Raw genomic sequence first — 25,925 nt, 5'->3', positions numbered from 1 at the left:
AATCTGATTTATAAGCAGCACTGCATTGAGACAAGATGGGGATGAAAGGACAGAGCACAGCTCTGGTGAAAAGGGCTGGGCATCACCTTGGGGTGATCATTGTGACTCCATGTTGGGAGTGGCCGAAGCCCCCATCACAAACACGTGCCATCACAATGACACCCCATCAGAACCCCCAGGGTGTTCAGAAGGATTTCACTTGCCGAGTGGCACAGCGAAAACCGCTTTGTCGCAGAAATGTATGCAAGGACAAACTTCAATTGGACTGAGCAAAGACGCTCCCACCCTGCAAGAGGTGGTCAAGGATCGACTCGTGATGCTGCTCACTCCCATGTCCGTCTTTAGCAATTGAAAATCTCCTGTACCTTGCTGTCTTTCAAGCGCAAGGTGATAACAACTGACTCTTCTCCTTTGCCTTTTGCAGCCTCTCGTCAACTGGAACCCAGACTTCGGAGGAGAGAGCTCTCGGCTCCTCGAGCAGCGCAGGCCAAGATCTGCCCGGAGAAGGAGAGCCGAGACGGGCCCCTGCTGCTGCTCCTGCTGCTGCTGCTGCTCCTGCTCCCGCAGGGGCTGCCTGCAGGCAGCGGGTCCGGCAGCCGGCACCCAGGCGGCTGCAGCCAGGGGACCCCGGCCTCCCAAGCGCCGAAGGAGAAACCGCAGCCGATGCCAAGCTCGAGCCTCTCACAGCCGGCCAATGCGTGCTGCAGCAGCTTGGGGAATGAACCAGCCTCTGGACCCATCCCTGCTGCGACCAAACAGCGGCTGGAGCCCTGGAGACATTTGTACTTCCTTGTCGTTCACTGCTTCATCTTACATGGGAGACAGCTTGCCACGCAACCCAGCGCTGCAGGAACGTCCCTGGCGCCCAAGAGAGCAAGAGCAGCGTGCTCCTGAGGCCGGCCTGCTTTTCCACTCCTTATCGCTCACGGTGAACATACAGCATGAAGTCACGGTGATGCCAGAGGAGTGGGAGCCTTGGGAGGACCCGCAGCGCCCACCTTTCACCAGCTCTGTCTGGGTAGAGGAAGGCTGCTGGCTGCGCACCGATGAAGATGACGAGTGAGCACCCTGCAGTGGGGTCATATCGGCGCCCGCATAGTGGCCCGAGGTGGTAGTGGATAGACCGATAGTTGTAAGGACAGGTTGTTTCAATAATAAATCGTTTCAGTTGTCACTTCAGTTTGGTCATTCACTCCTTTCCTTGAGGGCGAGATCTCAGATGCGATTTTAATTTTGTCAGTGAAAACGTGCAAGGCTTTGGCTTGGTTGAACGAGGCGTACTCCCGCAGGGAACTCATCCCGATACTTCCATCACCCGCCCCTCATCCCGCCCCGCTCGGCCCTGGCTCCGCCCGGCTCCCCGGGCCGCGGCTGCGCGGAGGGCAGTGTGAGCGGGGAGCACGTCCCGTGCCGAGCCGACAGCCGCCCCATGGCCGTGCCGCCATGCTGCCCAACACTGGGTAAGGCGACACGGGCTTTCCTCCTTCCTTCAGCGGGGCCGCGAGCTCCGAGCCACAGGAGCTGCCGGGGCAGAGCTGGAGCCGGGGCTGGGGCCGGGTGGAGGGACAGACGCGTGCTCCGCAGCCCCTTGAGGGCGATGGGACGCGGGGTGGAGGCCGCGGCCGGGCACGGTGGCCCCGGAGCAGCTGGGTCGGACCTGGAGTCCCGCTCGGTGCTGTTTGCTCACGGGCCGAGCTGTGTGCACGTCCGGAGGGCAAAGTGCGGCTGTGGGTTTGCTGTGGAATCTGAATTGAGTGACTGCTGCGGCGTTATTTCTGCGCTGCTAATGAACGGGGACATACGTTGACCTTATTCGTTCCCGTGTGTTGCAAGCAGTAGTCATGAGATCCTGTACGAGTGCAGAAAGCGCCCACGGTGCAGCCTGTGGGCTGCCCTGGTTGCGGCCGTGCCTGCTGCAAAAGGAGCCCACCTGCATGATTCTAACTCCCTGAACCTGTCCAGTTAACATTTCTCTTACCCCTTAGGCTGTTCAACCATCCAGACTATTATGTATTTACTTGGATACAAAAGTATTTTGAGAGATGGTAATGAAAGCCTTGCTAATGTGAATGGTGTCAGCTGTTATCACTTTGGCCTCAAATCCTTTCATTCTATCACAGAAGTCAATCAGGTTCACCAGGCTTGATTTTACCTACTGAGATTGATGATGCATTGGAACATGCTGCCCAGGGAAGTGGTGAAGTCACCATCCCTGGTGATGTTCAGGAAGGGTTTAGATGTGGCACTGAAGGACATGATTTAGTGGCCATAGTGGGGATGGGTTGAAGGTTGGACTATATTGTCTTTTCCAACCTTCCAAGTTCTAAGATTACCTCTCATCTATGGCTAGTTTCTCATGTCCTGGTAAACCATGTTCCTAAGCAAGGCACTACCAGTGTCTGCTCTCACTGAATCACCCATGCCACTCAGCAACGCCTTTTCCTTGTTCATGCTCTTCCTACCCACATTATAGCAGATAAACAAGTTGCCACTGGCTTCCCTTGCAAGTCTCAGCTGCAGGTGAACTTTGGTTCTCCTCACACTGTGCTGAAATGCTCATGCAATATTCCCAGTTCCTTTTTATCTCACTGGTGCTTCCACTCTGTGTGACACCTTTGTACACAGGGGCTCAGTCACAAGTCGTTTGCACAGCTGTGTCAGCCTGCTGGTTGGTTGGACAGACTTGTGGGGATTTATTGGGTTAAATGCAGTTACTTGCAAACTGAGTTTTACTGTTAAAGCCTTAAGGAAAATCATGGTCATTTTTGAAAATCTGATTTTTGGCTCTTGTCTTTGGCACCCTGCATTGGGATTGTGATCCTGGACTTTGCCTTTACAGCGTGTTGAGCTACTGGTCCTCTGTGTTCAGAGGGCCAAAAGAATTAAATTACAGAGAGCTGCACTGAGTATCAAAACGTTAGAATTGGTTGGTTTTGTTGTTTTTAGAGGTCACTCCTTTTCTGCTTTTGGAGAATGCAGCAGTTCTGTTGTGGGCAGCCTTGGATTATTGTCTGACTGAAAAGTCTTCAGTGGTGGTGAAAGGCTTTTCTGTAGCTTTATCCATTTATTCTGTATTTTGGGTCTGTTTTCCTTGTAAAATGTTGAAGGCAGTTGCCTCTTGCTAAGACTGCAGTGATTGTTTTTGTCCCCAAAGACTGCAAGAAGTCACTGAGTTCCAGATTTTGCTTTGTTCCCCCTCTTGTTTCCCCTCTACCTCCTTCACATCTTCAGGAAACTAGCAGGCTGCACGCTCTTCATCACTGGTGCGAGCCGGGGAATTGGCAAAGCCATTGCTCTGAAGGCTGCCAGGGATGGTGCAAACATTGTGATCGCTGCCAAGACAGCAGAGCCCCATCCTAAACTATCTGGGACTATCTACACAGCTGCAGAAGAGAGTAAGTTGTAATCAGGGTGGGCTTCAGACTGTGGGCTGTGTGTGTGTGTCATTGCTTAGTTCTTGCGTATGAGTGGGAAACTGCTCTGACTCTCCTAGCTCCCATTCAGCTTTAAAAGAATGAGCCCAAGTGCTTCTCCTGCCTCCCAGGAATTCTGTGAGGTATTTAAGTTTGATGTTAATGAATACACATGTGCATAAAGGTAAAAATGTTATGTTAATTAAAATGTGTGGTGAGCCATGTACATTCTCAGTGTTAGGATTTTGTTGTGGCATCCCTATTCATTATGCAGTATGTAAAAGAGTCAGAGTTTGAAAGGTGTAATTTTTAATGCATTCACTGAATGAGAAAATCTCAGTAGTCAGTTTGTGCAGTCTGAGAGACAAATTCTAAGTGTGCTTTTTTCTAATCACGCAGTTGAAGCAGCTGGAGGAAAGGCATTGCCATGCATCGTTAATGTGAGGCAAGAAGAGCAAATTATCAGCGCCGTGGAGAAAGCTGTGAAGACATTTGGAGGTATGCTGAGGGGCAGGGGAGTCTACCAAGCAGATTATTCAATGAAGAAGAAGAGGAAAGAACAGCCTAACCTGCTTTACTCCTGTTTTTTCTTATTTCACTGCTAATGTGAGGTGACTTACTTTAAAACCAGGGATTGATATTTTGGTGAACAATGCAAGCGCCATCTCTTTGACCGGCACTTTGGAAACAGAAACCAAGAAGGTCAATCTTATGATGGATGTCAACGTACGAGGAACCTACCTCACGTAAGTGCTGAGGCAAAGCCATTTTGACAAAATGTTTAATGCTGTCTCAGTTTGTCTGAGATCTTGGTGCAGAGAGTAATAATAACTAAACGCATATATACTGTATTATTTTTCAAATGTGGTTTTAAAAATGAGATAAATATGTGAGCAGAAGGTAAGAAATATGGGACTAGATGATTCTCTACACTGGTAATCTGGCTTGTTAGCACATCATGGTTTACTCCCTTTCCAGAACTATTACAAGGAGACTATTGCTTCCGAACATCTGGAATATCTGCTTTAGTAGAAGTTGCTGCACAGAAGTTGTGTGCCTTCCCCACTTACGGAAAAGTAAGAACCCCCATATCCTGAACCTCAGCCCACCTCTGAATATGAAACCCACGTGGTTAAAAAATCACTGTGGTAAGTAGCATCCATTGCCTTTGCTGTTATGTGTCGAGAAATGTGTGAGTAACTAATGACGTGTGCAGGAGCGCCAGCCAAGAATTCCAGATATTGTGTTTTTAGTGCTCACAAGAGACTGACAGGAATGGTTCCTCAGAGTGTTTTGCACTGAAAGAAAAGGTGAAAGAAAATTGTTTTCTGATAAAACACAGTACAAATCTCATGCCCCTAGCGTGGCATTTATATTTCCAAGAAGGTTCTGCAGGTAAGAGATAAGAGTTTTTCATAGGATTTCTTAATACTACACCATGTTTTCTATTCCCAATAGAGATAGGAAAGCAAAATCTTTTTTTCTCTGTGCTTCCACATTTGATTTGATAGCGATAAAGCTCATTGCTGTCTTTTTAAATAGAAATTATCTTTGAGGAGTGAAGGAGGCCCCAATTGCGTCTTTGGGCTAGAACATATGTTGCTCATCTTAAACCTGTGGATTATCTTTTAAACTTCAACACTTGGAACATGGTTAAACTCCTCTTGCAAGTCCATGTTCCTTCTCTGCAACATCCTCTTCTCAGAGTATACAAAAAGGATTTACAACGTGCTTTTTTCCTTTTTTTTTCCTTCCCCAATTCAATACTCAAACTCAAAAGGGTCAGTTTGTATCTGAAGGGGGTGGTAGGAGCTGGGAGAGTTTCTGTACTGTAGGAAGATGATGCTCTGACCCCAGAAAGTTGATTTTTCCGTGACTTACATCCTTCAAAAGTAAAATTCTATGTGTAGACTAAATATGTATCCTACTAAATATGGGATTTTTGTGTGCTTTTTGTAGCCTACACAATTTGTAAATATGGCATGTCCATGTGTGTCTTGGGAATGGCAGAAGAATTTAAAGGAGAAGTTGCTGTCAATGCTTTATGGCCTAAAACAGGTGATTATTTTGAATTGTTGTGTTTTGTCCTATACAGGTGGTCTTATTTAGGACTGATTCAGAACACCGAGCACTTCTGTGTATTTTTTTGTGATCAAAGATGTTGTGTGGGTATTGGCTTTCTTTCCTAGTTCTCACTGTTGCCTTCCTATTTTCACTTAAACTTGCCTTCAGCCTGAGCACATTCTGCTTTTTCTCCTGTCTTGTCACTGCTCCTTTCAACATGACTCAAACTTTGGTTTGCACACCATCCCTGAGTAGTATTGGACATTTATGTTAATATTTAGATATTAATATTATGTTAATATTTAGAATCCCCAGCTAGTTAGATTGCCAGGAAATAGATGAAGCTGACAAGATATGTACCTCTGTAGATGTAAAAAAAAAAAAAGTTTTGGCTGAGTGGGAAATCAATTGCTTCTTCACACAACCATCCAACACTTCTTGCAAGTCACAGCACACTGAAGGGCCGCATAGCAGAAAAATAACTTGGTGTGCCCATCTTATACTAGCTCCAGTTTATTGTCCATGGGTCAGTGAGGACCAGGGCTGCTGTTGAAGGTTTGGTAGCTGCTGAACAAAGAGACCAGTGTCTTGAAAGCATTAGAAGCAGTAAGTGAGCTTTCAAAATTTGTATGTATCAGTGTTTCCTTGATGAAAACTGTTCATGTTCTGAAGTATAAAAGTTTGTAATGTTCAGTCTAGGAAGAAAAATGTTGTTTTGAAAGGTTTATCTGCCAAAACAAAAGTTAACTACTTTAGAGAGTGAGAGAGGTGACTTCTGTAGTATCTACATTACAATTACAAAGTTTTTAATTTAAAGAACATCATATATATGTGATCAGCTTCAATGCTGGAGATTGACACTGTGCTAGTATGGTTCTATTGGTTCATCCAGCTCCTTGAAACAAGAAAATATGCTGATAGTGAGATGTTACGAGCTCTCGATTTAACTAAAAGTGAAAGAGGTAGCCTGCCAAAAGGATGTAAGAGTGTGAATGAGTAGTAGAGGTACTGCAGGGTCAAAGTGGAAGATGCTGTATGTATGAATTAATGGAAAACCAGCAGCACTTTGTATGAAATAGATGGAAGGATGTGCAGATTGCAGGACAGTAGATGGTTTTTCATATCAGTCTTTGCCCATAGTTTTGCTATATTTAGAACAATAATAATTGGCTGTAATGTGAAAGTAGAGGAGCATAAGCCAGGAAAAGTTTGAGTTTGTGCTATTGAGTTTCTCATCTTTAACTTAGAGTCCCTTTGTTATCTCACAAGTTATTGTGGGGCTAAAATTGAGATTTTCAGTATGGTAATGGCTGCAGAAAATGTTAATTGCTGATGCACATTCACTTTGAGAAAGATAGTTGTCCTGTTAGTTTTTCATGTCCTGAATAAAGCCAGAGGAAGTCTTTGTGTGGAAAGTATTGATAGAAGCATTGAATAATATGAATATTACAAGGAGTTCTTCCCTTTATTCCTCTTTTGGTTCCTTTAATACTTTTCAAGTAAGGGAATCTTTACACTTTGAGGATTGTTTGCTGGTTGACCATTCTTCGCTGGTTGATGGTATTTCACAGTTTAGTCTTCTCATGATTTACTTTCACGTGAGAGGAGAATAAAGTTTATGCATTTGCCAAAGAGATGAGTATGTGATGTCATTAGTGTTAAACTTGTAATTTCCTGTCCTCTGAATTTTCCAGCCATACATACAGCTGCTATGGATATGCTGGGAGGATCCGGAATAGAGAAGCAGTGCAGAAAAACTGACATAATTGCAGATGCTGCATATTGCATTTTAACAAAGCCGAAAACTTTCACTGGAAACTTCATTATTGATGAAGTTCTACTGAGAGAAGAAGGCGTTAAGGATTTTGATGTCTATGCAATTGCACCAGGTAAAAGAGATCTTTAAAATGAGAAGCTTGCAAAGGAAGGAAGGCCATATGGGGAATATGGATATATTCCTTTGACTCAGTCAAAAGATGCTTTGCCTCACGTTTGAGAATGTGGATTCTGGGAAAGCACATAATAGTCCACTGAGGCTCTAATAATCAATGCCTATAAAAAAAAAAAAATATATATATATATATATATATATATTAAACCCATTAGCAAAAAGAAAATAAACCTGCACCACAAGCGCATGTATTACTATTTTCCAAATAGTGAGATAGTGTTTCTTCATCTTCAGATGTTTCTGACTGAATTTGTAAGAGGCTTCTGGGTCTGATTTTAAATGTACCAGAACCTAAACATGTCACCTCGTCTTCTTTCAACCTGTAGTTCATTTACTGGTAAATTGAGGTGCTGTTGCCTTCAGAATGGATTCCTGTTTGTGCTGTTCACCCTTACTTGGGCTTACTGTTATTGTTCAACTCCCCTTTAGGTCACCCCCTGATGCCTGACTTCTTCTTGGATGCTGAAACTGACATGACAGCCACATAATCAGAAGGCCGTGGAAGGGCAACCTCTGCATGTACACGTCGATTATTTGTGATGATAATGAATGCCTCCTCTATTTCAAGTTACTTTTGGACTACATTCAAGCTATGTGGCAAAATCTATTGTATTTGGGCTGTTTGATTTATGGAAGTGACTTTAGTGTCTGCAACTTTCACAGTTCATAATCAGCACCTTGTTTTGAACAACCTTTTTGCTTTTTACCACCAGAGTTAAGTGGCATGAAGATTATGAGTAAATATTGCTGTAAAAAAATCACAAGCAATCAGCATATTTTGCAGGAGTGTTACATCTTTCTTGCAGTGTGAGAACTTGAGAAGCTTCTATTCCTACATGAAGTTCTCACAGTCGTACATGATGTGAATGTCTACAAGATGAAATAGAGAAGTTGTTTTTTTACAAAAGCATCAGGTTCACTTTTTCAGAATAGTGATGTTTCTATTGGAGGGCAAATAGGAATACTGGATATGTTTTATAGGAGTGCCAAAACAAATATAGGAAAGAAAGAGGCTAAGTTTGAAAAGAGCCCAGTTCCCTTGAAAATACTATTTGTGAGTGCGCACTTAGACTTTTCTGCCAGGAACTGATACTGCCAACTGCCCAGATCTCCAACACAGTAGCAATTCACTGAGTAGAATAATTATTTCCTGATACACTGTCCTTCTGCATGGCTTTTAGGGGCTGCTAAGCATTACATGCCTTATAAATTGCAAATGCTCTTTCTTAATGTTAAATGAGCACATTCACTGCAGTGTACAAAGTTGCTGATTAAAGTAGTGAATTGATTCACACCTTAGAAGCTTTTGCAGAAGAACTGCTGAAAACATATATATTCTTAGAAAGATAAGTGAGATAGAGCGTTCCAGCATTTTACAGAGAATCCATCTGTTTCTTTTAGGTGCTTCACAGGCATCAGGTGGAGCCAAGCTTAATAAAGAATCAGCTTCAGCGGGGCCTGTTGCAGAAACATTCAGAGTTATTCAGGGAGAACTCAATAAAGAAATAGTGAAATCCACGCAGGGCGTCTTTCAGTTTGAATTGTCAGGTAAGACCATCACTTGTAAAATTCTCAAATGCTCACTTTTCTAGCAAGAGTCAGTCTGTATTTTCACATGTAAATACTTGTCTTTTATAACTGGTCTAGGAACAGGGACATCTTTGGGTGTGCTCTGTAAGATGCTGCCTTTCAGAGCCAACTTCAGCACATGTGGGATTTACCCTGCTGCTGTTGTCACAGGGAGATGCTTTCTGCATCAGCAGCATGTGCTGCTCTTTTGGGGACTGTGGTGTGTTTTCGTGGTGTTTCATTTCTGCTGTGTCACCCTGCTGGCCGTGCTGCACAGGGTCAGCATGGTAGTTCTGTTCCAAACCCCTGCTGCCTCCAGCTCCACCAGCAGCCACTGCCTTGTCCCCTGACACTGTGGCACTGTGGGGCATCTGCTGGGGCTGACCTTGTCTGCACAGAGAGTGCGGGGCAGCTTCTGGCACAGCACCTCCAGCACGTCTAGCACGAAGATGGGAGAGAAAAACAGGCGGGGGTAGCAAAGGGCAGGGCACACAGTCCTTGTGGTGCTGCCACAGGTTCTCCCTGTTCCACTCAGGTGATGAAGGAGGCACTTGGTACCTTGACCTGAAAACCAGCAGTGGGAGTGCTGGGTTTGGGAAGCCTCCTGCAGCAGCTGATGTTGTGATGAGCATGTCGAGTGGCGACTTTGTGAAGATGTTCACTGGTGAGTAACAAACGGGTTTGGCAGAACTGAGGCAGCTACTGGTGGCAGGAAACATCTTGCTGATGGATGAGCTGACAGGCTCACCTCTCTTTGTGGTCTTGGAATTGGATGAGCTGTAGCTGGAAGTGCATGGCCTTTAAATTCCCTTCCAACGTAAGTCACTCTGTGAGTCCATGATTTTATAATAAAAATATCTACTGCTTTGTTCAGTAGCTATTGAACTTTTCAGAGCGTAGCTTCAGAAAGCATCCAGTCAATCTGTTGAACCTCTTTTCTGATGCTTTTACAGTAGAACTTGGTAGCAAAGTAACTACTATATGATATCGCAATCTCCAGTTCCTTTCCTTTTCCTGATGATTCTGTGTCTTCTTTTTAGGTAAACTAAAGCCAACCATGGCCTTCATGTCAGGAAAATTAAGGATTAAAGGTAACATGGCACTAGCATTGAAGCTAGAGAAGATGCTGACACAGTTTAATGCTAAACTGTGAGGGAGAAGCTGTACCAGCAGAACATCCAGCCTTTCTTTTATAATAGCAGTGCTACATTTTAAAACGATAATCTACTTTTTTCTCTTTATTTGTGTGTATAACAACTGTGGATAAAATGCTGATCTGTTAGAGAAGATCTAATTTAGTTTTATTAAGACTGAAAGGTGTTTGTGATTAAACAATTCCTTCTTGAGAATACTTCTATTATGTAACTGGTGTTTTCCTTTCTTACACTCCTTTGGAGCAATGCAACACACCTGAAGTGGGTTTTCTTTTACATATTTGCTTGCATGCGTGCATGTCCCATAAGAAGTCTGGGAGGAGCAAATATCACCTTGCAGATCTTCACACAAACACACCCCCAGCCCAGACTGCCACAAACAAGGTAATCCCTCCCACAGCACCTGCGTGCAGCACCAGAAGGTTTAAACTACAACATGTTTACAGGCACATCACCTTCCCTCTTTAGCATGGAAAGAATGGAAACTCATGAGAAAAAGCACAAATGCTCTCTAAGTGGACAAGAGCACAGATCCTCCTCCTGGTTCAAGAGCACGTGCAAAGCCAGAGGTAGCAACCTCACAGTGTTGCCAACAGAACTGCTCAAAATGTAGGGCATTTTACTCCTAAGTATGTAGAGAATATTTCAAGACTTAGAATTTATTTTCTAACTCGTGCAATGGTCAAATAGTTTATAGTCTTCAAAGCCTGGGCTCAAACAAAATTATTTGTGCTGTAAAGGTTCCATCCCTGTTGAATTCTGGTAATAATACAGAGAATGTTGAATTCACTTATGCACTCTGCAGTCCCAGCGCCATGAAAAACATGAAGGAACTTTCCTTTTGAGGTGACAGCTTGCCTGTGGCTGTGTGGTTGTTCCCACACTTGGCTACATTATGCAATACTGTATGTGTAATGCTGGTTGCAGCAGTGCAATCAGGAAGTATGCCTTAGGATTGCCAGGGCTGTTACATCTGGAAGGAGATGTAAGCAGATGTGGCTTGTTCTCATCTAGATAAGATGAAGAGTATTGAGGGGATAGTGCAAGAAAAAGAATCTTTCAAAAGCAGTCAAACAAGTGCTTTGCTGCATGACCTGAAAGGGTGATGGTACCAGATTGTCTTGGTGTGAGCACATGGTAAGATTTTTGTGTTAATAACTAAAGACCGTTAGATACGCTGCTGTTCTCTGAGCTGAATAAACATCAGCTGGCGGTACCTCATGTATGAGCAGAGGATGGGTGAGAAGGTGGTGTGTTTGGAAACTGGGGGTGGCTGGGATCTAGAAGATGCAGAGTGAGCTGACAAAAGGTAAAGGTTGAAAACAAAATGGGAAAAGAGTTTTGCCAGTTCCTCAGCCGGTGACCCTCCTGAGAACTGAGAGTGGGGAAAAATTAATCAGATGAAATTCCAGCTCCCTCCCTTGAAGACTGACAACGATTTTAGAGGCACATGTTCATGTTGGACTACACCTCTTTTCCCCTATGAATAAAAAACTTGCTGCCTCAAAAAACAGGGCACCTTACCCTTCTTTGATCCAGTCTTGCTCAGATCTGGAGGAGCTGGAGAGAGCTGCAGCATAAGTATTCACATATAGTAGTACTTTTAAGCACAACCTGTAGGTGACAGCAGGGCAGCAGCACCTCCAGTGCTGTGGGCTGCTCATGGGTGTGTTGCTCAATTCTATGCAGCTGGGAGCTGCTTGCAAAATGCTGAATGTGCTGTGACCAGCACAGTGCAGAGCTTTTACTCTATCTCACTTTCTGCCTTCCCTCGGAATAATGCACCTACTCTATCACAATTGCATTTGTGTAAAAATGAATATTTGAAACCCTGTTCTTTTGGTTACTCAGCTGATCTCCATTCCCTTGTTAGTAGTCCTGTGTTTTTTTATGGCTTGCACCATCATTAGTCATCTGCCTGTGCTATAAGATTCTCCTTTATCTCTCGTTTGCCTACGCCATATTCAAGCATTTCCAGGAAAAGCTCAGGGTATTGAAATATCCTTGAGTGGTCTAAGTATTCTTTCAGAATATAGGGGGAAGGAATGTGCTTTAAGCACCCGCATCTAAGTAGCTTCTGCTACACTCATAAATTAGATCTAATCCAACACCTGTGAATAACAGCTCCCCTCTGCTTTATAGTTTAGCTGTTCTTTTGGAAACCTGAATTGTGAGTATTGTGTGAGAAACAATTGATGCAATTACATTTGCTGGAAAGAATAACGACTGTCACTTCCTTTGGAACAAGAGGAAGTACACCATTTTGTGCTTTTTCTGTCTAATACAACAGCACATGTGAGATAAGTAGTGACTAGATCTAAGGGAAGACATGTAATATGTTCTCTCCACAAATAATTCAGCTTCAGCAGATCCACTGCAGTTAAATTTTCTAAGGTACCTCAAACGAGATCAAGGCTTGGCTTTTCAAAAGATGCGTTTGCATGTGGGAGGGAACCTCTGAATGTTGTGCAATGAGCTGCAGCCTCTCTTCAGCCCCTAAATTAATGAATATCCATGTAAGTATGTTCAGCACACAATCAAAGTGCTGCCAAAACAGTCCCATTTAATGCAATTATCAGCTACTTTGCACTGTCCGTGCTTTCCCTTTGTTGGCACCTACAACACAATGCTGTCACAAGGGGAGCACGCAGGCACACAGCCCTTGGCAGCCCTTCTACATGATGCTGGGCAGAGGTGAAAATACAAAGAGGCTCAGTGAGGCAGGCACAGAGTGCCAGTGTCAGGTGCTCAGGTGGGGCTATGGGCATTCTGGGGACCTTCCCTGCCCAGAAAGTGTCTTTTTTGGCTCAGTGAGAGTGTTTTGAAGGCCCTCCAGGAAAGCATGATTTGGGAGTGGAAGATTGGTATGTCATGCTGGTCACACATCCATCCTAGTGCAGAACAGAGAGCATTCATTCACACTCCTACTACTGCTCCTTTAAGCTCTCCTACAGTCTGCAGTTCTGATTTACCAGCAGTCAGCAAAGAAATCATAGCTTCTTCCTACTCATTTGTCTCTAGCAGTCAAATAAAACCATTTGTGTCAAACCTTTCTCTCTGTAGCACCTGCTTTGGCCTGGACGCGTCTCCCTCAGACTCACAGATAAGCATGCTGGCCCTGAAGGATTCCAAACCATGGCTCTCACCACAGCTCCCCTCCCCCCAAGTTGAAACAGACCTTTTTACAGTTATAAACTGCATGTAAAGATCATCATACTCGAATAGAATGCACATGTTTTGACTTAGCCAAATGGAACTGTGTGGTAATAGTTACTTGCAAAGAGTTTGCTCTTCTCTCCAAGCCATTTTGAAAGCTGTGTGCCTTGAAGGCCAACTGCTCTGATTTTAATGCCTCTTTTCTCCATATTTCTGTGCCTAATTCAGTCATACTGCAAAAGTGAAGGTAGTTATATGGATTTACAGCACCTTTGGGTCTCAGCAGCAGCCTAGAGACACGAAGCACATGTGCTTGGAGACTCATACTGCCCAAGTGCTCTTTTCTTCACCAAAGGTCCTCTTCCTTAGTTAGAAGGTGCCATGGTGGGGCTGCAGGATCCTTCTTCGGGGAGATTTTATCACCAGAGTGAGGAGATGATTATACAGAATTTGTCCACATGGGTGTGTGTGCATGATGACACTAAGCTGAGTGGTGCAGTTGAAGGAATGCCATTCAGAGGGACCTTGACAGGCTTGAAAGGTGGGCCTGAGTGAACCTAATGAGGTTCAACATGGCAAAGTGCAAGGTTTTGCACTTAGGTTGGAAGAACCCCAGGCACCTGTACAGGCTGGGAGGAGTGGTCCTTGAGAGCAGCTCAGCAGAGAAGGACCTGGGGGTGCTGATGGATGAGAAACTTAACATGAGCCAGCAGTGCGCTCTGGCAGCTGAGAAAGCAAATGGGATCCTGGGCTCCATCAGGAGATGGGTGGTCAGCAGGGATAGGGAGGTGATCGTCCCTCTCTACTCTGCTCTTGTGAGGCCCCATCTGTTGTACCGTGTCCAGGTGTGGAGCCCTCAGTACAAAAAAGACATGGAGATTTTGGAAAGGGTTCAGAGGAGGGCCACGAAGATGATCAGGGGGCTGGAGCACCTCCCCTATGAGGACAGGCTGAGGGAGTTGGGTTTGTTCAGCCTGGAGAAGAGAAGGTTGCGGGGTGACCTCATTGCAGCCTTTCAATACCTGAAGGGAACTTACTCCCAGGAGGGGAGTAAACTCTTCGAAAGGGCTGATAATAGCAGGACTAGGGGAAATGGTTTTAAGTTGAAGGAGGGAAGATTTAGGTTGGATGTTAGGGGAAAGTTCTTTACTAGAAGAGTGGTTAGGTCCTGGAACAGGCTGCCCAGTGAGGTTGTGGATGCCCCGTCCTTGGAGGTGTTCAAGACCAGGTTGGACGGGGCCCTGGGCAACCTGATCTAGTAAAGGTGTATGTTTGGTGGCCCTGCTAGGCAGGGGGGTTGGAACTACATGATCCTTGAGGTCCCTTCCAACCCGGGTAATTCTGTGATTCTGTGTGATTCTGTGAGGAAACCAAACCATTTAGGTACCTGAAATGCTTCTGCTCCTGCAGTCTGGCAGAAAGCAATGCCCTCTGTCTCATGCCATCTCTGCACAAACTGGAAGGGAATGGGGAGACATATGTCAGATCCAATGGGACAGGACTTCACTGGCTGCAGTTTAAAGCAAATCACCCCAGCTCTTGTTGCCCTCTATTGCTGGGTACCCCTTGCCCCTGGCCACTGGATTTCCACGCATGCATCCTTCCTTGGAGCTAAGTGTGCCTTTCCCAGCAACAAGCAGCGAGCTGGAGTCAGCACCAAAACCAAAACCTCCTTGTGCCTTTCCCTGTCCTTCTTTCACACATTGTCTTTTAGTTTCAGAAAATAGGGCCAGACCCCAACGAAACAAGAGCTCTAAGACAAAGCAGCTGCTTTATTTTCCTCCTCCCCTTTCCTCATCTACACCCCACAGAAAGACCATTTGCCAAGTAAGGGATGCAGTGATCAGGTGTATGAGGGGCAAAGCGAATCAAGCTTAATTTCAAAGGCTTGTCTCTTCCACGTGACTTCCCTGAGGTCTGATACAATTGTACAGCCATAGACTCATAGAATAACCTGGGTTGAAAAGGACCACAGTGTGCAGGGTCTCCAACCAGCAGACCAGGCTGCCCAGAGCCACATCCAGCCTGGCCTGGAATGCCTCCAGGGATGGAGCATCCACAACCTCCATGGGCAACCTGTTCCAGTGTGTCACCACCCTCTGCGTGAAAAACATCAACCTAATATCCAACCTAAACGTCCCCATATCACTTTTAAAACATTCCCCCTTGTTCTATCACTATCCACCCTCGTAAACAGCCATTCCCCTGCCTGTTTATACGCTCCTTTCAAATACTAGAAGGCCACAGTGAGGTTTCCCTGGAACCTTCTCTTTTCCAAGCACAACAAGCCCAGTTCCCTCAACCTGTTCTCATAGGAAAGGTGCTCCAGCCCTCTGATCATCTTAGTGGCCCCCCTTAGCATTATCTGCATTTCTCTTTTGCCTTCCTAAAAAGCACACCTGCTTCAGGGCACATTTCATCCCAGTGTTAGGCCTTGTAAGAAGCACTATGGCAAGTCCATATGCAGAAAACATTGGCATTCCATTCACTAACAGAGAAACTATTCTGCCCTTGCTCCTGACTCTTGTCCCTGCCTCCTCCTGCACTGGGCAGTGTTTGTGGGCAATGAAAGAAATACCCACATTCTGGAAAATACAGACAAAAAAGAAACAGGCAGAAAAGCGGCACTAATACTTTGTCACTGGTGGGAATCTCCACAGAAAGTGCTGTGCTAAAGGTGTGAGGTTAAGGGATCATCACTATCAAGATAAAAGTCACAGCATGGAAGATTTAGCGATGGCGTGCTGACTAGAAGGAAAAAACAACACTTACCTTGGAGCTTGTTCATTTTCTCTCCTATCATCAGATATCTTCTCATCATCTACGTAGCTCTGAGGTTGGCCAAAGCCTGTTGCCATGAGCTTTGCTAAACGCAACAGTGCTGTGGCTCAGAGGTATTACACCAGCACATAGCATAGGAGAACTCCATAACCCAAGTGTCAAGGGAAGAAGAAAGGGGAACTGTTACAATTAATTACGTTCACTAAATTGATAATTATAGGCTTCTTGTCACACACTACTGCCTACAGCAAAACAGCACAGGTGTTGACAACTGTGATTTCTGCATACAAGCAACCACTCGAGGCTGAGCACACTCTCCTGTCTCTTTGCCATGTCTAGAAAGACCCAGAAGAGCTCAGTGTTCTCTTGCTGTTAGTTTACATCCTCCAAGCACTTCCAAAGGCACGCTGCTCTGTAGAAAAAGCTGAGCTGCCCAGAAAGTTTGTGCAGGAAGAAGGCAGCAGTGTCAGTGCACGTCATCCTGGGGGATCTGAAAGCATTTGTGAAGAGAACAGGGAAAGAAGAGGGAAGAGAGCAAAACCAACAGGCACTAGCACTGCTGCCCACAGGGGGCGGGGCTTGAGGCAGGGCCTGTGCCAGAGGGGGGCCTGGCACAGTTAGGGCCAGCTCAGGGCCCGGAGCAGAGGGGGAGCAGGCAGAGGCAGGGCCTTGGGGCCCAGGATGGAGGAGGACCAGGCACAGCTGGGGCCAGCTCAGGGCCCAGAGCAGAGGGGGACCAGGCACAGCTGAGGCCACTGCAGGGCCCAGGTGATAGGGGAACCCAGCACAGTCGGAGCTGCTTTGGGGCCTGGGCCGATCCCCCTTTTTGGCACATATGAAATGCTCCCAGCTGTGCTGCACAGCAGAACATCTTCCAATGGAGATGAAAGCCTGTGAAATGAAAGAATCCTTTCTTATTTCTTTCACGTTTGTGTTTGTTGACTGCAGTTCCAACCAGGTGGACTCGCAGTGTCTTGCAAGTGCCACCTGGAAGCAGGTACAGACTGGAGACACAGCACCCTCAATGTCCAGGTGAGTAACAGCAGCCAAGGAGGCCTTTGGGCCCTGCAGGGTCCAAGTGTGGAGCATTACACACAGGAGCAGCTGAGTATAAAGACAGTGGCAGAGCTGCAGAGCTTGCCATAGTAGGGAGGCACAGTGGCTCAGCTTATTTCCCACAGTAACGCAGGAAATAAGAGCCATGAGGGAAATGCAGATGCCTTCTGCCCCCATCAGAGGGGAGGAATGAGCTGCACTTCCACAGAGACATTCCTCTCACAGCCACTCACACCTCAGGTGTGGAGGGACGAGCTGGGGCTGCTGGTGGCAGCTGTGGAACACTGCCATCTGTGGTGCTCCATCCTACCTTGGAGGTGGGCATGTAGAGCTGAGGACCTTTGTCACTGCACAAATGACTGCAAGCAGAGATGTAGCAGAGGGAACATAAAGCATTTAATAACTTATCATACAAAGCAATGAGTAATAGAAATGACAGTATTTCCAACCAAATATTCCCCATCCTAGCAGTCATATCTGATCTCTACAATCCCACCCAAACAATTTCCCAGCCCCCTCCAATTCCTCCTCACTATCCCACCCCTGAATTTCCCTCCCCCAATTCCCACACAGTAATTGCCCACACTAATTACCAGTATGCAGGGCATGGGGAACACCTGTTCCTTGTGTGCAGACACCTGGAAAAAAAAGAAGTGGCAGGGAACTGGAGGTCTGTAGCAGGTTGTGGAGGCTCTGCATAGAACATAACCCCAGACCACAACCCCATCAGCTGCTGTGGCAGCATCATCCCTGTCACTGGGGGATGTTGCCAGTGGTGGACAGGGACACAGGGAGAAGCCACACCTTGGTGTAGCTCTGATCTGCTCATGTCCAGTCCAATCCTCTATAGCACTTTCCATCTTATGTCCTTTGTTCTTAACCGTATCCTTCCTTCTCTTCTGCTCTTTTTCTTTCTTTTATGTGTCTTACCTGTATCTGCTTTTCCCCTCTTCTGTTCTTTTACTGCTCTGGTCAGCATCCAGTGTCTGCACCACAACTCTAGGTTTTGGGATGGAGAAAGGTACCCAGGGCATAGATTTGTACAAGAAAAGCTCTCTTGCTATGCCCAACAGGTGACAAAAAGGGGCCCTCAGGACTACAAAGGCAGCTTGTTTCTCCAAAAAAAAAAACCACCTTAATTCTTTTCTTTATAAGAAACATTAGAATCTTACAGAGGAGATGAAAATCATCTTCACTATGCTTTTAGACTGTGCATAGACTAGACCAAGATGTGTGGTGTTGCTTTGATACCTTATGAGGAGCACCGGTATTAGTTGATGAAGCTAACATTGTCTCAGAAGCACAATAATGGAGTACTTTTGTTTATAGTTGGCCTGAATGCAGTACAGGAGTGTGTTGCAGTAGTACTTGTTCTGAAATTCTAGGCTCTGACAAAGAAGTTTAGCAGGGTCCAAAGCACTTGTGAAAACAGTAAAATATTATTACTTCCTGTGTTAACAAATGAGTCTGTTACAATAGGATGATGAAAATAATACTGCTTTAATGTGCTAATCATCAAACAGAGGATCTAGTCAGATTTCTAACTTCCAGCTCTTTAATTTTAGAGGTCTAGGTTGGAGCCTAGGGGACACATACAAGTTTGCCTGCGTATTAAACCCTTTATGGCACGGGAGAGAGCAAATGGATCGCAGGTAAGGCATTTATTTAATCATAAACAAAAAAACAACCCTTAAAGTATATATGTTTTCTTTCCTGTAAGATGACCTTTTAAAACTTTTTTCATGCCTGCATTACTTGTGCTTCCTTGTAATAGGGATGTGTTTCACTTGAGGACTCAACAAGCATTATACTGAAGTCCCCTAAGAGCTCATTGGGAAGAATGAGCGATAAAACTTTAGGGCAGACAACACAGAAGTTCACCTTTTCACGGGTAAATTAATTGTCTTTAAATGATATTAAGTTATTTATGGAAAAAGTTGCTTGTCTTCTGTTACTTCATATAAAGCAAACAAGTTTTTCTTAACTGTCTTTAGAATTATCAACGTGTATCTGACTCCTTACAAGTACCTAAATATTGCTTAAACAAAATAAAGAGATTAACCAGCTTCTTGGTAACATTCAGGTGTTTGGACCTGAAGCAACTCAAGAAGAATTCTTTGAAGGTACTGTGAAGCAACCAGTGAAAGAGTTCTTAGAAGGATGTAATCGCCTTGTTTTTACGTATGGCGTTACAAATGCTGGGAAAACTTACACATTCCAAGGTATGAGCAGAAATGCTTTTTCTTTGAATTAATTTCTTATAGTGAGAACTACTTCTAGAAGAGAGAGATGTTATGACTTCTTACCTAGTTACTCAACAGGCCTTGTACGTTGCCTTCTTTTGAATATTAGTAGCCTTGAAAAGTCGTCTTCTTCCATAACAAATATTACTAAATTTACAAGTGTGTAAGACAGTCTATACTACAATAACTTTGGTTTTTGTTCCTACTATAAATGCGTGCATCTTAAATGCTGTTCTTTATTTGAAGGCAAAGTATGTCTGAGTTTGATTTATTGTAGGCAGAAATTAAACATTCTGAAACATTTGATCAAAGTATTTCAATCTTTTTTCAAATTTCTGATTTTAGTAATAACAGCAGCATAGAAGATTGTGTTCCCTGAGCTTTAGTAGTACAGAAATAATACATCAATGTCCTTTCTGGCTGGGAGCAGTTGTTTTTTATGTTTAATATCGTCATAACAAATGAAACGATTGGGTTCACAGGAAACAAATTCCCCTTATTTCTGTTATTTAGTGTTCTGTTACTATGTATTTCCAATAGTTTTATATGCATGGAGCTGAAGACTTTCCCACAGTAATACCTTTTTAGGACTTAAATATTAAGAATCAACAGGGTAGTATGTTCAAAAATTATCTTTCTATGCACCTTCCATACAGCACTATAGAAATTCTTCTGCGTATTGTCCTCTCTTGTGTTCATGACTGACTTTAAAACACTGAAGCTTGCTTGGTATTTAGTGACAGTGGAAAAACTAAGGCGTGAAGTAGGCAAGATGTGGAGGTAGTTGTGTGCTCCAAGAAAAGGCAATGGGAAAGGAGCTGAGTTACTTTAACAGTTTTTATGAGACTTGTAGATATTTATAAATAGGGTTTGTGGGACGAACGGGATGTTGTAGCAGAGACATCACTCTGGTTGTTATTTCAGGGTTGTTTCAGAGCGGGAAGGGAGCCTGGTAAACAGTTGAAAATCTGCACATCTGTTAAATGTGGGAGTTTGCTGTGGGTTATTTTTTCTTCTTAAGGCTAAGCTTATGCAGAATATTCTGGCTGTTTTAAAGTGATGCCCTGTAATGTCTAAGGAATGGGATGTGAGCTGTTGCTTAAAGCCAGTATTTTTCAGGGAACAGTCTAGTAACACTGCAAACATTGCTTCAGACTGTAACTGGCCTCTAAATTCTTTGTGTATACTTTGAGATTAGAATCAGTTATCTTTGTCTTCATTTATGTTTATATGTTGCTTACAATAGTAACCTGGCCCTTCTTTTGTGTATTGCTTACAGGGACAGAAGATGATGTTGGTATTTTGCCAAGGACAATGGATATGTGGTTTAAAACTGTTGGAGGAAGGCTATACACAAAAATGGATCTGAAACCTATTAGGTGGAGAGATTACGTAAAACTGACAAATGACAAAGTGAGAGAAGAAATTGCTCTTAAAAATTCGTTGCTTCGTCTGACAAAAGAGGTAGGAAACTATAAAGAAATGATGAGTACATGCATCTTGTGATAGTTCAGTGTTATCCTTTCCATTCTGTAATGAAAGAGGGTTCTGTATTTACACACAGTTTTCTATTTGTCTTTCTGTTCCTGCTGAAAAAGAATGAAACATCTTATTAGTGGTGTGCTACACCGCACTGGGGTATTTTAGTTGTGGAGTATATTAACTTGATCTTACTGATGAGTTGGTTAAGTGTGGACTTCACAGTGTGAAAGGCAGGTGGCAGTAAAATTCCTTCTGAATTATTTCAAGAGCACAGCTGAGTATGAAGTCTGGCTCCAATGATCTTTAAGTATTTCGGGGAAAAACAGCACGTGTCTTCTACATGAACCAAAGATGTGTAAAACTGTTCTAGGTTTAGTGAGTATGTAGAAAGAAAATGCAGTGGACAGCTATATGCTGATCTCATCCTACTCCATTAGAGAGTTAAGATGCGATCGTGCGATATAGGTGCCTCCTCTAGTTTCAAGAACCGTGCTCCTAGGTAAAATACTTGACCTTATAAGCTAAGTAGGTACAAGCTTTGCTGACTATACAAAGCCAGATCTGGGTGAGTGTCATGTAGATGAAAACTTCTATGTTAGAAGTTTTACTTCTAAGCATACTGTATCTGGTAGGTGAGATTCCTCCTCTTCAGTAGATGAGAATTTCTTTCTACTTTTGTGCTCTATAAAAAAGCAACACAACCTGAAGCCTGGGAACTGAGTATACATCTATGAACATCATGAGATCTACATGTTGGGAGCTATTCTGTATTTTCTATGACCAAACTACTTAAAAATATTATATTTACAAAATTTAGTCATAACTTCATTTGTGTAACACTTTGATAGCCCGAGTTAAGAAATAATAAGCTGCTTATCTACATTAAGTGATCGAGTATTCTACCTTAACTTCCTTTTCTGAGAGTTGACCTAATAAGCCATAGGATATGGAAGTCCTGAATTAAGAAAATCCCAATAAGAAAAATATTTCAGGAGTCCAAGATTCATGAAGGGTAAAATGCAGATTATAAATGGGCTATTGAAAATCATCTTATTAAATAACTCCTTTTCCTGTTGGGGATTCTCTCCCTATTTGTTCTTTTTCTTTCTGAATCAGGAAGCTGAAGTGCATCAGATCTTATAGTAAAGGAATTGTCAGAAATGAGTAGTAAGGTGAAACCAGTCAAAATGTGTAGCCAGGATTTTTGTGTTGGCACCTTGGAACTATACTGTATTGTTTTGTGGTAGAGCAATACAGCTGCTTTTAAATAAATAAATAAATAAATAAATAAAAGCAACCAGTGGTGTATTGGTGCTGTACATCAATAATAAATCCTAAAGTCTCTGTTTTCTTTCGTAGGTAGACCATCACAACAGCACTAATGACAAATCCCCAGCTGATTCTAAGGGTATGTTTTATATTAAACAGTAGCAATTAGAAAAGCTTCTGTAAGGTCAACGACTGGCTTTTTTGGCTAATGCTGATAATAAAGGGATTATTTAGCTTTTATTTGTAACAGAACGGAATAATGGGCGGGACATCTGGGCAGAAAATGGCTGGAGACTACTGGGACATCTATCATAACCTGGTTTTATGAGGTGAAAGTAAAACAAAGAAAAAGAGTATGATTTGTGATAAGATCCCTAGTGGTTTTCCGACAGGCCTTTAGGGCACTTAAGAACTCACTAAATACTTTTTTTTCCCTAAAAAGTCAGAACGAAGTGTCCTTACTAGTTCAGTTCTCTATATTGTAAAGACTGAAGAGTTCTGAATATTTCTAGCCCAACTATAAATGTTAGATTGGGTTTTGGAAGTGAAAAAGCAAGCTTTATAGCAGGCGTGTCTTTGCAAATGTGTAGGGCAAGCGTCTTGACTTCCAGATACTTGGTGTTTGTATGAGAGGTGGGGATTCTCTGTGTTTATGTTCTGGGAAAAGTTTTAAGCTGTAAGCTTAACTATTACTTATTTTTAAATGCAGCTAGTTTTACTGTCTCTACATTGACTTGTAATATTTTCTACTTTGCAGGTGCAGAAAATCTCTCAGAAGGATCAGACCAACTTAGCAGATTATCTATAGATGATTTTGTGAAGTTCTCTGGGTTTCATTTTTTGAGATTTACAATGAATGTTTTTATGATTTACTGGCTCCTTTATCAAATGACAGAAAAAAAAGGACACTTTGCCTTGCTCAAGACATCAAGGGATATTCTTACGTAAAAGGTAACTAGAATACTTTGCAAACTGCCAAGCTTGTCATGGAATAGTGTAACATGTTTCTTCTGAGATAGAAAACTCTTAAATGTGTTCAGTGTAGCTCTAGAAGTGTCTGCTTGAATGCGAAGGCAACAAGCTACATGTATGTATCTGCATCTTCAACAGTATTCTCCTTATTCCTGTACTTTGCCCATAAAGCCTGTGTGAACTCCACTGCCTTCATCATCCTTGAAAATGAGAGCCATACAGTCGTTATAATGCAGACAAAATCCAGATAACCCATCCCCAATAAAAACTACAAGCTAAAACAAAAAACTTCTCAGATTGACTTCTGCACCAATGAATACAAACTCTGGGCTTCTGTAGTTTAAGAACTTAGCTTTTGTACTTTCAGTACTAAGGCTGCTTGCTTAATTTGGATGGAGCATACTTTAGTATACTGGTAGGATAAACTGTTGTGCTATACTATAACTTGCCCTTTTCTGTGGGAGGAAGAATCTTAGTCTTATCTGCCATCAGCTTGTCGTATGTTTGAGGCAGAGTTAATGAAGTATTTTATTGTCTTAACTAAATGTTCTTAGTTTGTATACCTTATTTCTTGTTCACCTTCTCTTTTGCTAATGAAGCTTGCAAAAATCACTTTTCCTTCTTTTGAAAGGTTTGCAGTGGGTTCAGATTTCTGATTCTAAAGAAGCTTTCAGGCTTTTTAAACTGGGACAGAAACACCAGAGTTTTGCAAGCACAAAGCTAAATACTTGCTCCAGCTGAAGGTGGGAACTTTCACTAACATTGGGTGTAACATAGTGTGGGGAAGAGGGATGAATGAAAATATTGTTTATGGCTTTTTTTTGGGGAAGAGGCTTTAAAAAGGCTTGATATCTAGTGTTCCATGTGATTCTAGTGCTTTAAACTAGAAGGATTAGTCCTTCAAGCAGATAAGCGCATACAAAAGCTAAGTGTTTTATCAAAAACTCTCAACAAAACAACTAAGCCTTCTTCCATGTAAGTAATGGTGGTTCATGAGGGGGAAGAAAAGCAAAATAAAGTAAGAAAGAATGTGTCTTTAAAAGGCTTAATGCATCTAGTAGAATTATTGTTAATTGAATCTGGAATAAATCCAGCAGTGTTTTGAACAGATGTTATAGATTTTAGAAAATGTGTGTATTTCTGGCTATTGACCTTGCTTCATTTCTCCTTTTAGCCACAGTATATTTACAATTAAGGTACTAAGAATCGGAGACCTTGAAATGCCACGAGTGACACGAGTCAATGAGTAAGTTCAGAGCAGAGTTCCCTTCTTCTTTTAGGATGAAATTGTCAGTTACTTTCAGTATTGATGTATTGATATTAGGCTGATCTAGCTAACCAAATTCAGAGAGAAGAAAGCCTGCTTGCTACTTCTGTCTGAGATTGTGCTCTAAATGAGTGCAGACAGAGCTTTCTGTATTTTAAACAATGTAGTATTTATTTACAGTCACAGCTGGATATAATTGCAGAATTCTCTGCTGATTCTCATTTGAAGGTGTCTTTCTGTCCCAAAGATTAGGTGAGCTCTGTGTTCATGAAATGCCACACTGTGCCTGGTAGCCTATTCAAATTCTGTTATGCTTAAAAGTAGATGAAAATAGGCCTTGCTACTGGATTAGTCTCTTATCTGTCTGTCCTTTCTAGGGAAGAAGGATTCCTTAAAATTAGCTGCTGCTTAAAGTGCTTTGATTTATTCAGAACTGTTTTATTTGTTGGTCCTGATCACTTGAAATTTTAACAATATGGGGGAAATGTAGTGATGACTTTGATAGTAATTTTCTTTAAAATAAGAACTCATTTACCACTCCTGCACTAAAGCTACTTATGGGTCACGTGTGTTGTGACAGGAGCGTAGCTATGTGAAGCTTTTAGCTCTGTTTGCAGAATTCAGTAGCTGTAAAGAGTCCAGCAGGTAACCTCACTAGAGAACAGTGTGTTTAGTCACGCTTTAGGAGTTCTCTCCTAATTTTCTGTACATCACCAGCTGTTTGATTCAGTGGCTTAACCTTGGTTTAGGAAACACCAGAGATGTTGTGATAAGTATATGCTTCTTTATTTCCAAAGTATTTACTATTGTCCTTTCCTAGAGACAATATACTGAGAGAGTGGTTATCTCTGATTTTGTTGGGTACTGTTTTCTTAGAAGTAGATAGGTCAGTTTGCCAGATGTGGTAAGGGAAAGAGAAAGGTGAGAGAGAATTTAAGCTAACGTGAGGCTGTATGACCTATCTTAGGCTGGATGTTGAATGTACTTTTTGTTTTAAATGTTCTTGTGGGTTGTCTAAGAAGATAATGGCTGCATAGTAGCTGGAACAATCATACAACCTGTCTGCAAACTAGAAGAAAGATTAAATTCAAAACAACCCACAACTCAAAATGATTTAAAGACTAGTGCAGTTATTAATGTGTTGTCTTCCACTTGGATAGCTCTCACATTGAAATGAAGCTGTTAACTTCTGCTAATGGGATTTGTTGTGGTTTTTGTCTTCAAAGGGTGCAGCAGCACATACCGTTTTGTGAAAGTAAGTTAACACACTTTCTTCAGGGATTCTTCAGTGGAAAAGGGAAGATACACATGTTAGCAAACATCAGCCAGTGTGCTTCAACCTATGAAGAAACACTCAATGTGCTAAGATTCTCAGCTATTGCACAAAAAGTGAGTATGTTGTAGTCTGTTTTGTTGATCAGTACTTATGATTTGCATTTAAAGAAAAAATTCTGTTCTTCTAAGAATATGAATCTATTTGTGTAGTATCTGTAGTGAATCTGGGTGTTTGTCTCCATGCAGCAGTCAGGTTTTTTAATTTAGTGTTTT

The 25,925-nt window shown here is 42.9% G+C and overlaps 2 protein-coding genes and 1 long non-coding RNA gene across 4 annotated transcripts; all 3 read left to right on the top strand.

Moving 5' to 3' along the window:
• The first annotated feature begins 1,405 nt into the window (after nucleotides 1-1,405).
• LOC146756742 (hydroxysteroid dehydrogenase-like protein 2) lies at nucleotides 1,406-10,346 on the top strand. 2 transcript variants are annotated; one of them, XM_085524294.1, is made up of 11 exons: nucleotides 1,406-1,460; nucleotides 3,232-3,395; nucleotides 3,813-3,911; nucleotides 4,045-4,159; nucleotides 4,392-4,561; nucleotides 5,373-5,471; nucleotides 7,172-7,366; nucleotides 7,858-7,889; nucleotides 8,784-8,976; nucleotides 9,533-9,661; nucleotides 10,038-10,346. In XM_085524294.1, exons 1-11 carry the CDS (start codon nucleotides 1,444-1,446, stop codon nucleotides 10,148-10,150), a joined length of 1,326 nt encoding a protein of 441 aa, XP_085380420.1. In that variant the 5' UTR covers nucleotides 1,406-1,443; the 3' UTR covers nucleotides 10,151-10,346. The 2 variants fall into 2 exon arrangements, with proteins under 2 accessions (XP_085380420.1, XP_085380419.1); XM_085524293.1 differs by lacking the exons at nucleotides 9,533-9,661; nucleotides 10,038-10,346 and having other exon boundaries at nucleotides 7,858-7,947; nucleotides 8,830-8,946.
• An 8,075-nt stretch (nucleotides 10,347-18,421) lies between these two features.
• LOC146756741 (kinesin-like protein KIF20B) lies at nucleotides 18,422-22,300 on the top strand. Its single transcript, XM_085524251.1, has 6 exons — nucleotides 18,422-18,457; nucleotides 18,710-18,796; nucleotides 18,919-19,035; nucleotides 19,228-19,366; nucleotides 20,667-20,851; nucleotides 22,229-22,300. Exons 1-6 carry the CDS (start codon nucleotides 18,422-18,424, stop codon nucleotides 22,298-22,300), a joined length of 636 nt encoding a protein of 211 aa, XP_085380377.1.
• A 588-nt stretch (nucleotides 22,301-22,888) lies between these two features.
• Nucleotides 22,889-25,731, top strand: LOC146756740 (uncharacterized). Its single transcript, XR_014937399.1, has 4 exons — nucleotides 22,889-23,089; nucleotides 23,742-23,853; nucleotides 24,285-24,356; nucleotides 25,604-25,731. It is a non-coding gene; the product is annotated as an uncharacterized LOC146756740 (long non-coding RNA).
• Nucleotides 25,732-25,925: the final 194 nt, after the last annotated feature.

The sequence above is a fragment of the Coturnix japonica genome, chromosome 26 (assembly GCF_054131305.1).
Source record: "Coturnix japonica strain WE chromosome 26, WE-NBRP24, whole genome shotgun sequence".
Lineage (NCBI taxonomy): Eukaryota > Metazoa > Chordata > Aves > Galliformes > Phasianidae > Coturnix > Coturnix japonica.
The sequence above is the reverse complement of the archived record's forward strand: the minus strand, read 5'-3'. Positions and strand labels throughout refer to the sequence as shown.

Excerpts from the sequence above, each read along its gene's own strand:
- LOC146756742 (XM_085524294.1), top strand. Across the intron at positions 4,562-5,372 it reads GTGGTTAAAAAATCACTGTG|CCTACACAATTTGTAAATAT; the intron begins GTAAGTAGCATC and ends TGCTTTTTGTAG. Across the intron at positions 8,977-9,532 it reads CTTTCAGTTTGAATTGTCAG|GTGATGAAGGAGGCACTTGG; the intron begins GTAAGACCATCA and ends TGTTCCACTCAG.
- LOC146756741 (XM_085524251.1), top strand. The coding sequence starts at position 18,422 with ATGAAGCTAACATTGTCTCAGAAGCACAATAATGGA. Across the intron at positions 18,458-18,709 it reads CTCAGAAGCACAATAATGGA|AGGTCTAGGTTGGAGCCTAG; the intron begins GTACTTTTGTTT and ends CTTTAATTTTAG. Across the intron at positions 20,852-22,228 it reads TGCTTCGTCTGACAAAAGAG|GTAGACCATCACAACAGCAC; the intron begins GTAGGAAACTAT and ends TTTCTTTCGTAG.